The sequence below is a fragment of the Echiichthys vipera genome (assembly GCF_963691815.1).
Source record: "Echiichthys vipera genome assembly, chromosome: 21".
In the NCBI taxonomy this organism is placed as follows: Eukaryota; Metazoa; Chordata; class Actinopteri; order Perciformes; family Trachinidae; genus Echiichthys; species Echiichthys vipera.
The window spans coordinates 11,101,660-11,118,308 of NC_139846.1; the positions used below are offsets into that span (position 1 = coordinate 11,101,660).

The 16,649-nt window shown below is 41.0% G+C and overlaps 1 protein-coding gene across 1 annotated transcript in view; it reads right to left on the reverse strand.

The window, feature by feature from the left end:
* Positions 1–2,852: 2,852 nt before the first annotated feature.
* The window catches only part of ube3c (ubiquitin protein ligase E3C), a 29,281-nt gene continuing 15,484 nt past the window's right edge, over positions 2,853–16,649 (reverse strand). The window contains exons 16-24 of the mRNA XM_083936535.1: positions 16,531–16,618; positions 14,607–14,704; positions 13,833–13,965; positions 11,618–11,865; positions 8,569–8,781; positions 6,310–6,498; positions 6,148–6,214; positions 5,633–5,763; positions 2,853–4,005 (exon numbers count right to left, since the gene is read on the reverse strand). Coding sequence (XP_083792661.1) covers positions 3,835–4,005; positions 5,633–5,763; positions 6,148–6,214; positions 6,310–6,498; positions 8,569–8,781; positions 11,618–11,865; positions 13,833–13,965; positions 14,607–14,704; positions 16,531–16,618 — 1,338 coding nt within the window. The 3' untranslated portion in view covers positions 2,853–3,834. The remainder of the gene's footprint in view (positions 4,006–5,632; positions 5,764–6,147; positions 6,215–6,309; positions 6,499–8,568; positions 8,782–11,617; positions 11,866–13,832; positions 13,966–14,606; positions 14,705–16,530; positions 16,619–16,649) is intronic.

Genomic DNA, 16,649 nt, shown 5'->3' on the forward strand with positions numbered 1-16,649 from the left:
GTAGTGTGGGAAACAGGTGACCCCTAATTATTATAATTAGCAGCGTGGCTTTCAATACACCTCTATGGAAGACCACTCCTGCCAGAAAAGAGGGGGGGGGGGGGGGGGGGTATCTAAGTAGGGTTGTCTTTTATTCCCAGGGGGATTTTTAAACACATGATTATAGGAAAAGCACAGATTTTTACTTATACTAACAATGTCTTATTTCCATTTCAGTGTACACCTCCAGGGCCCTTATATTGTATCCCGGCTCAGGCACGTCTTACTGCAATACTTACACGCAGAAGAGCCGTCATTAATGTTATGTTACACCTGTGCTTTTCATGCTCATTACAACAAAACATGTCTGCTGTGAAAAAGCTTCTTATCTGGTACTTGTTACTCATAAGTGAAACTTTGAGACATGCAACACTGGCTGCCTTTGCATGGGGTTTAAGTGCAACTTTTAAGTGTGCTGCACACCCGTACAGGTGTAAGATACTATACTCATTACTTTTAAAGCATTTATGGCCTGGCCCCAGATTAGAATTCGTTGCACGCTCAACCTGAACATTGCCTTGTGTCCTCAGGCAGGAACCCGTTTGGCTCTTATCATAGCTACCTTAAAGGGCCACAGCTGATTCTGTTAGGCACCACAACTTGGAAATGACCTGCCAGAGGAACTACGACTTGGAAAATCTGCATCTCATCAGCGTGTACATGCGCGTGTACATATTAGTATTTTAGATCAGTCATTATTGCAGTCATCTTGCCATTTTTTATTGTTGTAATAGCTGATTTTGATGAGTTTCTATATTTTTTTAATAATTAATATGTGCAAGAGAGTCAGGGAGATGGCACAATGCACACAGAAGAGGACAAACCAGGTAAAATAAGTGCAAACAGCTGTGTGCACCACTGGTGTGTAAGGTCTGTAGATGATGTGAGGGGACAAGCTTAAAGTCTTAAAGTTTTTTGGTTTATTTTTTAAAGGATTGGCTTCCATAGTTTCCAAGTTACAGGTAAAAAAACTGGTCAGGACACAGAGGATCTGGGTAGAAAAAAACCAGAAAATGTGCAGGCTGAACTCATCTTAACCCAAAGAAACAGAATGAAGCAGTGCAGGTTATTGCAGTTTCGAACCGAATTGAGGCTGAAATTACAGACTGGCATTGATTTTAAATGGAAAATGAAGGTCGTTCTTGCCGTTAAAGTCGGCCAGAGCTCTTGCCAGCTAAGGAAGAACCCAATGAAAATGACAGATGGCTATTAATTATACTGGACATTATGGCCAGTCAGTATCTAATTAGACTCATTGAGCAGGAGGAATCACAGCAATAGATATCAGGCACAGGTCATTTTTTATCACACAGTCGATAGCTTTCTCTAAACGCAGTTACATAGATTTTTAGATGCTTTTCTTTGATTGTTATGACTGCAGGCTGTCATTTACTTTATACGTTGACGAATGAGGAAGGTTAAAACACAAACTATGGCAATTCTTGAAAACTGTAAAGCAGATTGAGTCATGTAGACTAAGCTGCTGCTGCTGCTAACATGCACATTTCTTGAAACTCAGAAATAAGGTTGGGACCACTCCTTGTTCATGTCTGGACAAGCAGAACACTCTCATAACGCTGCAGGGTCACACGTAATGTGTCCTAATGTGCTGCTACGCCAAATTTGTAAAGCTACGTTTTGCATGAGACCTCTTTATGCTTGTTGTATCCATATTCATAATGCCCAATCTGAATTTCTTGTCTTTTCTGCTGCAACCAGGCGGCCAAAATGTATTAATATGCATCTTTGAAATGTTTCATGTGGGTCACCAGCACAATGAGCAGTATTTTCCCCCTTTTCACTTAGAAGAAGCTGTCACCGGCAGGAAAAGGTGCATTATTTAACATGAAGTGTCCCACAGACGTACAAAATGCAGGCACTAAACGTTCAAATGTTCTGCGAGTAGTACCACTGGTTGACCACCAGATGGCTCTCTGTCATAACAAAACATAACTGGATAGGGTTGCAAGAGATTTTCTCTTCGACGCAGTACCTGCAGCTATGAATGTCATTCTGTCTCATGATTTGTCGCTTGTTCGTTGAAGACTGAAACAGGTATGATTAACTTGTCAGATATGTTTCCATGTTGGGCACAATCTCAATCTGGTTTAATGCTCACTTTCCAGGCATGCACAGTTAATGGCACTTCTGGAGTAATCTTTTGCAAAGTAGGCTACAATCCACAATCATGCTCAAGTGATATTTGATGTTTCCTTGCTCTGCAGCAAGATAAACAAGCCTAAAAGCTTCAATTAGCTCTTAAAAGGCCGATGAGAAAGCTAAAGTATATTACGCACCGGGGATGATTCATAACATCCTGCATTAACTTTGTCAGTTATAATCCATCACAAGGTAATAGTCTTAAATAAATCTCATAGTAATTGAGATGAATCCCTCATTTCAATGACAAGTCTGGTTTTTAAGACCCAATTATCACTTTGAGTTCCCTGGCCCAGCGGAAGTGAGGGGTTCGGGCTCTGAGAGGAGAAGAGGGGGCAGCAAAGTTGGCTGTTTCAGCAGGGAGGAAAGGATGGAGAGATGGCCTCGGTCCAAAGAGGGATGGAAAGCTTCTGGGCTGTGCTGCATCAGAGTGCAGGTAGATTTATGACAAACGCACACAATCTTAATTTGTGCTCAGCCCGATAATGCATCTCAAGGCCAGAATAGTTCTGCTCAGTGTTTCTTAACTGGATGTTTCTTTAATTATATGTCAGAGGCCATAAAACTCAGGAGGAGATTTTCCCACAAAGCACTGTTTTATGTCTTGGTCATTACTGTAAATTACAAGCAACAAGAAAAGAGACTAATGGAAGGAAAATGCAAAAAGAAAAGTGGGTTTATTCATTTCCATACACTTTTTTTTTTCACCCTGTTGGTACACAGATCACTCGTAAGCCACACAACGTGACGCGGCTGTTGCTTCCTATGAGCAAACGTCAGGGCGCTGACCAGGGAAGAGATTGTTCACCTTAGAGAGCATGTGTGAAAACATGAGGCCTCCATTCATCACACGAAAGGAAAGAAAAGCAAACCTGTACAAATACTGAATAAATGAATAATACAAGAGTAGGTGTAAACATATACATATTCACAAATCCATAATCATATAATACTCTCCCCCAAAAATTTAGTCCAGCAATGTGAGCCATTTCCACACTTCAGATGGCGTGTGCACACTTAAGGTTATCAAACTTGACGGTTACTCGTAATAATAATCGTAGAAGATATCGCAAAAACTGGAGTTTTGGTGACCACGACATGAAAATGCACGATAGCTATACACAAAAGCTCCTCCACCTCTGCAGCCCTTGGCACACACCATGGGTCGGCTTTAGAGTCCCTCTGTCGTTATATTGCCTTTTTTTATATGATGCCACTTAATCTTTGGTGAAAAATAACTCTGTTCATGTTCCATTACACAAGAGAGCAGCTGCAACTCTTGTTGTTTTGTTTCAGCGTATGATATTTCCTGCTAAATTCAACCATATCGCTGTTCTGAAAAGTGATTAAACATTTAAATTACTTAAAAAAAAAAAAGGGATTAAAAAAAAGGCGTCCCACCCCTGCTTCATCCTTGCACCCCCTTTTTCTTCAGTCCGTGGGCGATCATTTCCTCACCCTTGGCTGGACACGCACACACTCATACACACAAACACAGTAAATCAGGCAGGTCAGTGCATCATTCGATTTCCCTACTGTCTTTTTTTTCTTTACTCTGTCTAAAGTCTTATTCGCCAAAGCCATGTCTGTGGCGTAGAGTCCATGGATGCAGGGACAGAGAAACCTACGCCCTCCTCAGCTCAGCTCGAACCCTGCAGACGACTCGATGGCGTACAACAGCTTGTTCCTCATGAGGTGCTGGTCGCAGAACTCCGGGAGCTTGAGCAGGTTCATGCATGTGCTGGCGGTGGGCAGGCGTTCCAGGTCGTTGCCGCCGTTGTGGATGCAAAAGGCCGGGTAGAGCTCCTGTGTGCATACGTAAGCTGTTAATAACCAGTGGACAAATTGGCTGCCGTCACAAAGAAATTGGAACATATTGAGGCATTTAAAGACAGACAAATAATGAGACGCGGATCGTGTCAGTGATGATCGCAATGTCCAAAGCAATCCCGATTAGGCAATAAATGTCAAATTTCACAAGGGGATAAATGTTAAAAGAGAGACATTAAGTGTTAAGCTAATATAGTGGAAATATAAATTTAGGAAATCAGGTTAGTGCATGAAAGGTGCTGAGTGGGAAACCGGCCCACAGTTTGACCCTTGGATGAGACACTGAAGGAATGGTCATTTCATGTTGTCTATCTGGCGTTTTTTAAATCAAGCCTCCTTGTGATGAGGCCACCTCATCTGCAGACTGTGACACCTACTGTTTCCATCACAAGCCGGGCCGACGAATAAGCTCCTCCGCCCCGATTTCATCCTGCTATTTAAAGTTAGCATATGCGGTTCATCGGCCATACGCGCCCGATTAAATGGCTCTTCAGGGGCTTAGCCGTAATGACCCCATTTTTCTGACAATTACCGTATTAAACTATCGTTGCTTATTGAGAAAGTGCCATTACCACGGCTATCATTTTGGAAAAAAGGAGAGTGTCCATCATCTTTTTTAAATGGCTTCTCCTGACAGAGCTATTTCTCCTCTAATGAATCCTGGGCCGTTTCATGACAGCTAATTAAGGCTTAGCTGGCTCAGGCTGCGGACCGGGTCAGGGGCCGCTCCCCCCACGAATTACCGCCCTTTCCGGTCCGGAGAAGAGGCGAGGAAAGAGGGGGGGGGGGGACATCCACACACTGGCCAAAGTCAAATTGATTAAATGAGGAAAAAGGCACCTCAAACCCTGAGAGGAGGTACTGCAAAGGATTTTAAAGAGTGTTTTGTTCCCTTACTCTACTGCAAAACTTCAATTAGGTTTTCTTAACTAATGACAGTCATGAAGAGTACTAAAACCAATCATATGATGATTACAGCTTCTGCTTAGATGAAGTAAGATGCATAAAAACTCTTTAATGGCTCAGAGCAATACTTTGGGCTTTTTCCCCTGTGTCATATCCCACAAATCATGTCAGTGAGACCGTTGTGAAACAGCTTTCAATTAGGAAATCCTTTCAGGAATAGGAGCAATAATGAGTCAGCTAGTACAAAATTTAGAAGTACAGGGAAATAGTTCTCTTGTACGTTCACTTGACAGGAAATTGCTGCTTTCTGTCCTCTCACACAGAAGGCAAAAGTTCAACCTGTTACAGAGTTCTGAATGGTAATATTTGTCCAGCCAGGATCTCTGACCAAGCCCACACAACCACGGCTGCAGAGGGAGTTCTTCTACAGCGCAAAGTCATGAACTATAAAACAACAGTGGACGTGGAGATAAGACCTCACCACACTGGCTCGGTGTTATCGCAGCATAATTTAAAAATGATCGTTTTGAGGGCTGTTATCAGTCTAGGTATTTTCATTACAAGCCCATTAGGAGGGAACACTCCCCTATGTTGAGCTTGGAAAAATCTGCCAGTAATGGAGGATACAGGTAGTACACATTCTGCAGAGCGGAGATGGAGCGAGGGGGGAAGTTCAAGTCCGTTAAAAACCCCTCACCTTGAAGCCCAGCAGTGGAGGTCTTGAGCAGCTGGTGACAAACCTCAGCAGCTTGCGCTTTTCTTCGTCTGTGAAGCCTTCGACCACCTCCCAAAAGATCACGATAACTGGGTGGGTGGCCGAGTACCCGCCTAAAGGAGATGACAACAGAGAAAATGATTTTGTACAACCCACACTCATACATTACCCTCGCTATATCTATTAGTATGTTAACTGAAGGCTGCTGACTAACATATTAAAAGAAGAGCAAATTATACTGGATGTGTGGGGTTTTAAAACACTAACAAAGAGATATTATTAAGTTGCATCATGGGAAGTGTAGGATTTTGTGGTTTTGGAGTCATACTAGGTACTAAAAGTCAGGATATCTCCAACTCTGCTGCATCGACCTTGAACATTGTTTTTTTGTTATTTTATCAGCCTCTTGTGAGCTTTATGGAAATTAAAGACTAACTCGCTAAAACACCACAGCAAGTTGAAATACCAGCTTAAACACTTTGAACACCAGCTCCTACCTGAGTAATTCGTGAAATTTTTCAGGTCATCAAGACAAATTGGCACATGAGCTCCAGATATCAGCACCTATTTAAAAAATAAAAACAAAAAAAAGTTTCTGTGATTTTAAATATTGTATGTTGCAGGTTGATGGACAGTTTTGCTCGTCATGTGCAGTGTACCTGGATCTCCTGCTGGTCAAACATGCGCAGCCACTCCAAGTTGACCACATTAGCCAGGCCCTGTCTGAAGGCCAAGCAGTGAGGCCGGATCTGTTTGTTCAGTCTGTAGTCGGCCACCAAATGGATGTAGGCTATCCGGTTTGCCGTGGTCACAGGAATGTCTTTGCCTCCCAGCTTCAACTCAACCACCTGGGTCAAAAAGTTTCCTCGCACTTTTAGTTCCAGTATTGTCTTGTTTAGATATGACACGTCTTACAGTAGCTGAGTAATATTAATGTAAGGTAGCCATACTGCATACTTCATTATGCAGATCATATTGAGCTTATTATCGAGTCTGCCATGGATGCCAGATGACCAACAAACAAAGAAAGTGCTTTAGTTGTTCCAGGTGGATTTAATTCAATCACAGAAAGATAATTAAAATGTTTTTCAACAGCACTCTGATTAAAGGTATGGCTCGACGTGAGTGTGTGTGTGGTTAAGTGCATTTCAGTGTTTCTAAATATAGCACATCCACTGAACATCTGGTCCAATGCAATTTGGCCTCAAGTTCTCTTTTCATTAGCTATAGAGCAGTTAGCACTTGATAGGATGTGCTCGTCGCTGTTCATAAATGACGACATCATAGCAGCTACAGAGGGACAAAATATTATGTTCATCTCTTTCCGATGCAGTTTCGCCTGTATTACATCTGCTCTTGTCTTTTAAGACCTTAACGACTGTTCCTAAGGTTTTCAACCCACACTTGCAGAAGTCAAATTTCATTAGCCGTTTCTTTTATTTTGAACACTTCCGAAGAATCCCAAAACAAAATAGGGCTGCGCAATATATGGATAATCATTGTCATATTGATAATTGTAATATGAAACTTTGGATATCGTTATAAGTGTTGTGTTTTCCTTGTTTTAAAGGCTGCATTAGAGGAAAGTAATGACATTTTCTAAACTTTCCAGACTGTTCTATTATTTGACATTACCCACTTAGTCATTATATCCACATAGCTTGTGATTATTTATCAAATACCTCATTGTGTAAATATTTTGTGAAAGCACCAACAGCCAACCCTACAATATCACCGCAATATCGATATTGAGGTAATAGGTCCAAAATATTGTGATATTTGATTTTCTATATATTGCCTTTTCTTTTTTAGTTTTCAAAACAGCATGAAACAGCAGGGGTAAAAAAAAAAAGGCTTAATAGTGACTGCCTGAATGGATGAAAGTTTTGGGCGTTTTAATGCCGATACTCATTACAACAACTACCTTTCTGCAAGGTGAAACGTTTTTGAGTTATGCCAAACAGGGCCACTGCATCCGCAATGAGTAACAGTGGTCACATGGAGAGAAACACGATATTTGTTTAACAACAGTACAAACTACAGTCAAAATTTACAATAAACGTGAATCAGCACCTCTGACACAGTTTTAACAAAAAACTGATTGATAAGCTTTACAAAGGTATTCAATGCTGCAATACTGAATTAGATTGTATTATAAAGTAAGGTGTCTCTCTTATTCTGTCCATCCCCTGAATGCTGTGTACAGCATGTGGTCTACAGACAGGTAATCATTTTCTGCTTTTTTCGCCCCCACAGTGGATTCTGATTATGTGCTAATGTAAGAGAATTACTGTCCTTATCTTGCTTGCTTTGGCTATCTCACGAGGGCAAATGCAGGGCAGACTGCTCCCGTGTGTGTGCCTAATCTTTCACAAATTGTTTTCCCTATCGTGTTTGCGATGCCCTATTTGCGACCAGGAGGGCTACATTGTAACTCGACCATTTCAGGTGTTGTTTGAGAAGAGCTAATAAGACGCGTTAAGGCCCTGAGCAAACAGGGGCTCCGGGTAGAGTGTACGTCTGGACTCAGGTGATTCAGAGTGCTAGTGGCGGCTTGTCTCCGCAGCCTTGAGCTTTGGAGGGGACGTGCTTAAGAGCAGCTAGTTGCTTCTGTCAGGCGTGTTCTGAGATAATTTCTGGGGGGAAAGGCAGGTGGAACGGTCAACAGAGCTGCTGTGTTCCCTGCACCGCGGCAGAGCTTAGGGCGACAGTGGAGACGTGCTTTATCTCTCCCAGAGCTGAAAAGTGGTACATCATGAAGGAAATGAATTATTAACGCAACAAAGAGGAACCAAACAGGAGGAAGGAAAGACGGCTGAATGAGAGGTACTGATCGGAGTAGAAACAGAGATGGAAAAAAAAAAACATGTGAATCATTTATCTGACTCCATCCCACTCTGTCCCCAACCCCCAGTCACCTGAGCCTCTCCCAGATCGTTGTTAACCACGGTGAAGTTGAGGCCCAGCTCCTCCACATCGCCCTCGTAGCTCTTGAGGAAGAGGAGATTGCGGTACATCTCCGGGTCCAATGATGCCAGGTGGTGGATGTCCACCTCTGCACTGGTTCCCAAAAGTTTGGAAAGGAAGAAACTGGCAAAGGGCAACTCCACCAGCATGTTCTCATACAGTGCCTGTAGAAAAAACGTGGCTGTTTAGTGGAGGACAACTGCAGGACACGGATACACTTCACTCCTGTAAAGTCCCCTACAAACACCAGTCAGTTGGTATAAATAAGAAAAAGCTCTGAGCATTAAACACAGCAATTGTTTATTGCTTGGGTGTCACTGAATAAAACATGACGATTAGATAACCGAGATAACTTAAAGGACTGCCGGCTGTATCAAGTGGCAAGCATAACATTACTAAGTACATATTCAAAAATCTGATTACAACATACATTATATGACATTAAATCTGCCTACTACTATTATATCAAAGAATCAAGTGATAAGATAAAGAGCAAATCTTGTCACATTAGAGTGACTGAGAGCAAAACACAGAACACAATCTCTCTAAAACACACAGGCCTCGGTTTCACCCGTCTCAAACTTTATAAATGCCAATTCTCACCTTGACCTCAAATGCCATTAAGAACCACAGCTGGGCAGGTGACTCATAAAACCCAAAGCTAATGTACTGGAATAGTCCGAAAAAGAGCCTGTTGGAGGCATTAAAATATACAGGTCTTTATAAATGATAGCGCTAAAAACCCTGACCGCATCAGCTAAATGGATTATAAATCTAGAGGATTTCCATAATGCATGCATCTTAAACACACACGCACGTATAAATCACAGCTATTTTCTAAACACAGGTTAATTGCACAACTTCAAACATTGTCTATTTTTTATGCAAAATAATCCACTTAGTGTTTCTCTCGTGGCCGGTGCTCGTTTCAGACCATATGCGCCGTGTGGCCCCTTGAAACCTATCAATAACACTTATGCCGGGAAGAGGCAGCAATAAGTATATGGAAAAAACCTGTAGCCTTATTTTTTCAATGCCACTTACTTTATTTATGAGTGTTTATTGCCAGAAATTGTGCCAAAATGACTTGGGCTGGAAAGAATTAATTATTATGGCCCAGGCCTTTTAATATAAGTGAGTGCAGTGGCAACGCAATTAAAGCAGATCGCGGCACCATCAGGTGAAATAAATGCCAACAACATTGCAGGTGCATTCTGTTAGCTGCCAAATATATTTCTTAATTTACAACATTAAGAATCAATAAAATTATAATGCCTTTAAAACGCATCTCTATTAATAAGGGGCGCCAACCTCCCACACCTCCAAAGGGAACTATCAGTCGCTCGAGATCAGGTAGAGGAGACAGTGCAGAAGTCTGCTGGGTAAGGCGGGAGGAGGAGGAAACTTTCCTCACCCGACAGATTACGGAGTGGAGAGGCCACTGCTGATGAGGTTGGAGGTTTTGTACTAATGAGAGACGGAGGAGGCATAAAGCGAACCTCCTGCAGGTCAAATTACATAATGAGAAATGTGATTTTGATAAAAAACCATGTCAGAAAACACTCCCATCAAGATTAAATTAACTCTTTAGTCTACTGTCTGGAAGGATAGAACCACAAAAGCAAAAGAAACACGTTTTCACATTTCACCATTTGTGGCTTAAATCTTTCAGCTTGTCAGCTGGGTGGACAAGTGAGGAAGAAGGATGATGACCGGCCTCTATTCTGATGTTCAATCCCATTTCAGTGAGTACCCTAGACAAGCCACTCCTGCCTGTAATACATCACCTCCACAACAATGGCACGCCTCGGACATTAATTAACAATATTAATCTCCTGTGTCCTTTGAGCTGCAATGTGCACTGTGAACACTGCAGCAACGGTGATGCAATCCCAATCTATATAAACGGCTGCCTTTTATCCAGGCAATAACGGCACTAAACAAATATCAATACACCCCTCAAATGGCCACTCAAACGTCCATTTTTATGGAGAAAGAGGAACTTAAGGTAGGGTTAATTGAAAGTCAAATTCAAATTAATTTCCCCTCGCCTAATTGCCTGAACCATTAGCTATTGAGAGCACAATATTGAGAGAGTGGGGGCGGAGAGCTTCTAGCTGCTGATTGATCATTTCTCACAGAAAAAGAAGAAGAAGAAGAAGTGGAAGAAGAAGAGGAGGAAGAGGAAGAAGAAGAAGAAGAAGAAAAAGAAGAAGAAGAAGAAGAGGAAGAGGGAGAAGAAGAAGAAGCAGAAGAAGCAGAAGAAGAAGAAGAAGAAGAAGAAGAAGAAGAAATGATGCTCCGATAAGTAGAGCAAGAGAGAAGAGTCCTGGATGTTCCTGACTGTAAAACAGATCAAAATGCTATTACCACATGCTTTGAAAGCTTATTTATGCCCCGTCTGTGTGGGCTCACTGATTTAGTGCCGGCCAAATGCAATCACTACACAAACAAGAGGTAGGAATCATCGGCTAATGGAAGCCCTAATTGAGAGGCGACCGCTTGTCATGAGGTAATTCTTCTCCGGGTTGAGATGGTAGACCCCCCACAGGGAAGGCATCTTGATAAACAATCGCTACCACATGCATTAAGGATGATTTAGAAACGTTAGGCTCTAATAAATGGTGCCATCAGAGGAAGGAGGCGACAGAAAAACAATGCCGTCAACAGATTATGCACAGGGCTAATCAACAAAACTAAAGCTTCTATGAGCACCAGGTGAAAGTTCTAACCCCAAGAAACAAATGATGTCAATTTCTAACACAAACACCAACACAACTTGTTAATTTATATACGCTGCCAGGGCCTTGACACCAACTGCTATTGATCTTAAGTGACATATTGACCATCAAATCAAGACAGTCAGCCTACAATTTCCTTAACAACAGCTTTAATATCTTCAGACATTCCTCCTTGTTTAAATCATTTTAAGGTTTTTAAAAAAGGACATGGGAATATCTAACAGCATCATCATTATTAGATTTTACTTTGGAGGCTCACCTTTCCGAGGATCCTGCCCAGAAAGTAATAATGCCTCGTAAAGGAGTCTCCGACCAGCATCTCTGCTGCGGGATTGGGGTAGAGCAGGCTCTCGTTGGTCGTCTTGAAGAAGCCCTGGTTAGGATTGAAGCCCGACTTGAGGAGCTCATTGAGGAACTCACGGAAGATGCCGCCACCGTCAATGCCGGCCTCGTCTAGACCGTGAGCATTTAGCAGGTGGACTCTAATCCTTTTCTTCAGGTCCGGTTCTATAAGGACACAGAGCAAGAGGGGGGATTTATGAAGGTACAAAAAGACACAGGAAACAAACAAAGGATTGTCCAATAAAGTTAATGGTCATAATAAACTTTGACTTTATCTTCACTCTGATATATGAAACCAAAAGCCAACGCAAGATTCTTTACAGTCATTTTACAGCGATTTCCAGCAGGGGAATGAAACCTCTGAGGCTGACCGTGTCTTCAATTTCTAATAGCTGATGGTTACCTTCTCAGTCTGTGATGGTTTTAATCACATCCTCAATTTTACAGTCTTGGACACAACCTTATATTACTTTTCTTAACAATAAATCAGATTCACTTGACTCCTTAAAGCTACTCTCTTCAATGGGTTATTCAGGAAAAGTCAGGTACAACATGTGCTCAATGAAAACCAATTAGCTCTCAGCCTGGTAAAAATTAAACGTTATCAAAAACACATTTGGTCATGTGTCTAACCTTTGTTGCCCTTTCGATGTAAGAGACTGAACTTCCTGTAAATCCCTCCGAAAAATATAACCTCAGGTAATATGTAAGATCCCTACTTGCATTTTAATATTTTACTCTTTGCAAGGTAAAGGCTGTATTAGTGTTATAACTATATTACTTTAATCTGGCCTATGAGATTGTCTGCTTTTAAACTTTGCTTAACACAATCCATTTGCAATTTAGATGTTTTATTGTAGTAACAAATGATGAAAAGAAGTTTATGCTTTATGGTAATTTTATTTTTGCTGGGACATCCACTTTTAGAATCTCTCTTGCAAGTAAGATTTGGCCCAGGCGGCAGCTCATAAACAGTTGTACATAAACCAACAATTAAAACTCACAATAAAATAGAGTTAAAGCACATGACGTATTCCTAAGAGACACAATGACACAAGGGCAGGGTAAGAGAAACAGTTAGACTACACTGTAAAAACAAGATGAGAAGGTAAACTCCTTTGCTACTGTATCTTGAACTCCCAGTCTTTCAGCTATTTTGGCACTTTCAAGGAGAGGGGATTTGGATACAACTGGTCCAATAGAGAGTCTTCACATTGCTTTTTCTAATGAGGTCTTCTCAGATGGCTCTGTGTTACAGACCGTCTGACAAATCAGGTTAAGCTGCATTTGCTGGAAAATATAAACTGAAAGACTACCAAACTCACAACAAATGACCTGGAAAATAGAAACTTATAATTTATCATTTAAATCTGATGTATCATGTTGTTTTTCTCAACAAACATTTTGCAAGAAAGCCCCTTCTTGACCTGCAGAATATTCAAATCAAATTCTATAAAAGGTCATCTTTCAGAATAATTAATGTACAGTGATAAATCATGGCAGCTATAACTTATAGACACATAAATGATATAGATCATGTCTTCAGCCCAGGTCTCCTGCTACTCTTTTTAATCAGATTGCCCCCACTGAAGTGCCCTTTCATATTCAAACACAAAAGAGGTGACTTAAAATAATTGATTCGGCTTTTATGTGGTCCATTATAATAATCGGAACCGCAATTATACTTTACCGAAATTCAATACTCTACACAAGGAGAGAGCTAACCTTCATCTTTAATGCTAACTGGAATCTTGATCCTCAATGTTAAGCTTTTATGGAGCTTAACAAGAGTGACACACACACACACACACACACACACACACACACACACACACACACACACACACACACACACACACACACACACACACACACACACACACACACACACACACACACACACACACACACACACACACACACACACACACACACACACACACACACACACACACACACACACACACACACACACACACACACACACACACACACACACACTTCCTCTTGTCTTGTATTTGTCATCTCAACACAATGTCAAGTGTGCTGGCCTCACATATTTAACACAACAAATAATGCACATGAAAACATTGTTATTTTATTTAAATTGATTTTAGTTATGCAAGCCGTACCGTTTTCTGGAGAGAGTTTATCGTAGGCATCTTCATAGATGTAGTTGCGTCTGATGGTGACACTGATGCCATCAGGGAATGGCCCGTCCCCCTGAACGTCCCGTTTGTCAGCATAGATTAACCTCTGGAAGATCTACAAGACAGATGTAAGCCCAGTGGCAGGGTCAGTGACAAATCCTTTCAGTTGTAAAAATGTTTAATTCGAAGTACAGGTTCTACTGTTAACATTCAGCCTTTTTTGATAGTTTAGAGCAAAAAGAGACAAAAGTGACAAGTGTTTAAAAAGCAACAGAAGACTGGTGGTCAAATAAACTTAAAACAAACTTTTTCTATAGCTTGACCAGCTGGTAGTAACAGTTCTCCTAACAGTACACACGATGATACTTCATAATACTTGTGAAAGTAAATATCTGTTTCTTTCTTTTCTTTTTCCTCTCTTCATGCATTTATATTTTTATGAGCTCAGGGAATGTTCTGTTCCAAAACATGAACAAAAACTGTGTCGTTTCTATAAATATACACCCTAAATGTCGGTCATGGCTTGGAAGAATAATGCAGCACCGTTACAGTTTACTGTAGCACCGTTCCACTTCCAAAATACAATGTTAAATTTACAATTAAAGGAATTTTAGCAGACACAGAATGTCAATATTACACTTGCAACTGATAACACTCTTATTCTAGTGATAACAATACAGTTCTTCGGAGAGCCCTGCAATATTCAGTCTGAATACAGCTCATAAAACCTCTCTTTTTTTTGGCTGTGTGCATTACCTTGACTCGCTCCTCGAAGGGAACCACAAAAGGGAGCTCTGTGAGGATGGCCAGATGTCTCTCTTCAGACACAGACAGCTGCGGAGGCTCTAAACCAACTGCAGGCAACATTCAACACATTAAAGGATTTCTCGATCGTTCATTCTCCTGGCAAACTGGCAAAATGACAAACCAAATTTCTGTTCGTAGATATTTAGTTATCTGAGGTTTTGTTATCGCACGTATCATGAAAAAGATTTTAAATTAATTAGGTCTAAAACACGCAATTTACTTTCACTAAGCAGGACATTTGCTCCACATCACTGCACTGTCAGCACAGAGCATTTCACTGTGAATTGAAGTTTAGCAGAAAATCAACCTTACTCCAATAAATATTTTGATTGTCGTCATTACTTTTCCAAACGCAACATGTAGACATTCACATCTTAAAATAGTTCTATCACAGAATAAATGTCGATTCAATAGTAAAATAACTTGTTTCTCTTGGCCACTTGGCTTTCTTTATAATTAAGTGAGAATGAGACACATGAGACACATAAAGGTCAGGGTCAACTACAAGTGGACTGAATCTGACAGGGATTACCAGCCTTTCTCAGGGAACTTTATCTTGAGGATACTTCCCCACATCAGGTGTCCTCTGTGTGTAATGCTCATCTAACAGTTTATTACCTTTCCCGCTGTTAGCTCTGTAAGTAAGACCTAGTCCACCGTTTACAGGTCAACTATTAAAGACATTTCCATCTTACACCATTTTAATTAACCCTACTGTGAGCTGGCCGTCCACCTAACGGGCTTTATCCATTAGGCTGATGTTTGTTTTGTATTAAACTCTGGGTTTAGACCGTTTAGTCCCCCCCCCTCCAAAAAAAAATTGCCACAATAGCTAAACTGCTCTTCACCCTCCTCACTTTGTGCCCACTGCAGCTCAATTATTCTGCTCAATTAGTCAATCTGATCTGCATTTTCCCATCAGGTTTCCATCTTTGAGGAGAAATATGGCCTCAGAGTGGTCAATACGTTGCTCATTCATCAGCTACGAGCCTGTCCATTTAAGGAAATGAGAAAAGGCCAGACAAACACATGGACCAGATGTGGCTGAGTTCATCAGGTACTTTCACACTAATTGAATTTATCCCATACAGCCTCTGAGTGGGATTAGGCAGATCATACACACATTGTTATCAGCTTGTTTTCACACCATAGTTTACAGAAACCCAGGATGGCTCAAAGTGAGCCAGATGAAGCGTCACTGCCTGCCTGCGTCAGTGTACTTTCCTCTGAGTGCCTAATTGAGTCAGTATGAGAGAATGTGGTAATGTATCTTTGTTAAAACTGGAAGGCTAATGACTTTGCTTAGACTTTTGTCCGCTGTCCCTGTGAAAGAAATCTTTACATTGTGAGTTTTTTTAGGCACTTTAGGGAGAATCATGATCTTGTCCTACACTAAAGTAGAGCTCAATTTACACCCTAACCACTTACCTTTATCTACTATAGAAAGAAACTAGGGAGATGACGCCTCACTCATACAGAAATAATAACAATGCACAGCTACATAGAATATGAAACGCAAACGTAAAGAATGTGACTTTGGACATAAATTAGGAGTATTTCCTGAGCTCCTTATCAAGCTGAGGCAGTACTGTATACCATTCTAAATTTCCATTCAATACCAATGTTTTGGAAAAAAAGCCCAGCTGATCCCAAATACTTCATAGACACAGATAATTACAGTCTACTTCTTTTTGAAGGGCAGGCTAAATGTCAAAAGGGTTTTCAATGTTTTTAATGCCATATTTGTGTTGTTTTTTGTACAATTAACACCAAAACATGAGAATGTTTCCTTTCAAATACCCAAGAGTTAATATAATTTTCTCAGATTTTCCTTTCCAATATAAGTGTCACAACAACTAAAAGATTGCACTACCATCAAGTGTTGACTGAAGGGGCCCAATGCGGCCCATCCTTCGTGTTCTCCATACGTGCCTTGCAGAAGGAACATACAGCTGGGTGACCTTGAGAGAAAAAAAGCAGGTAATGAAAAAG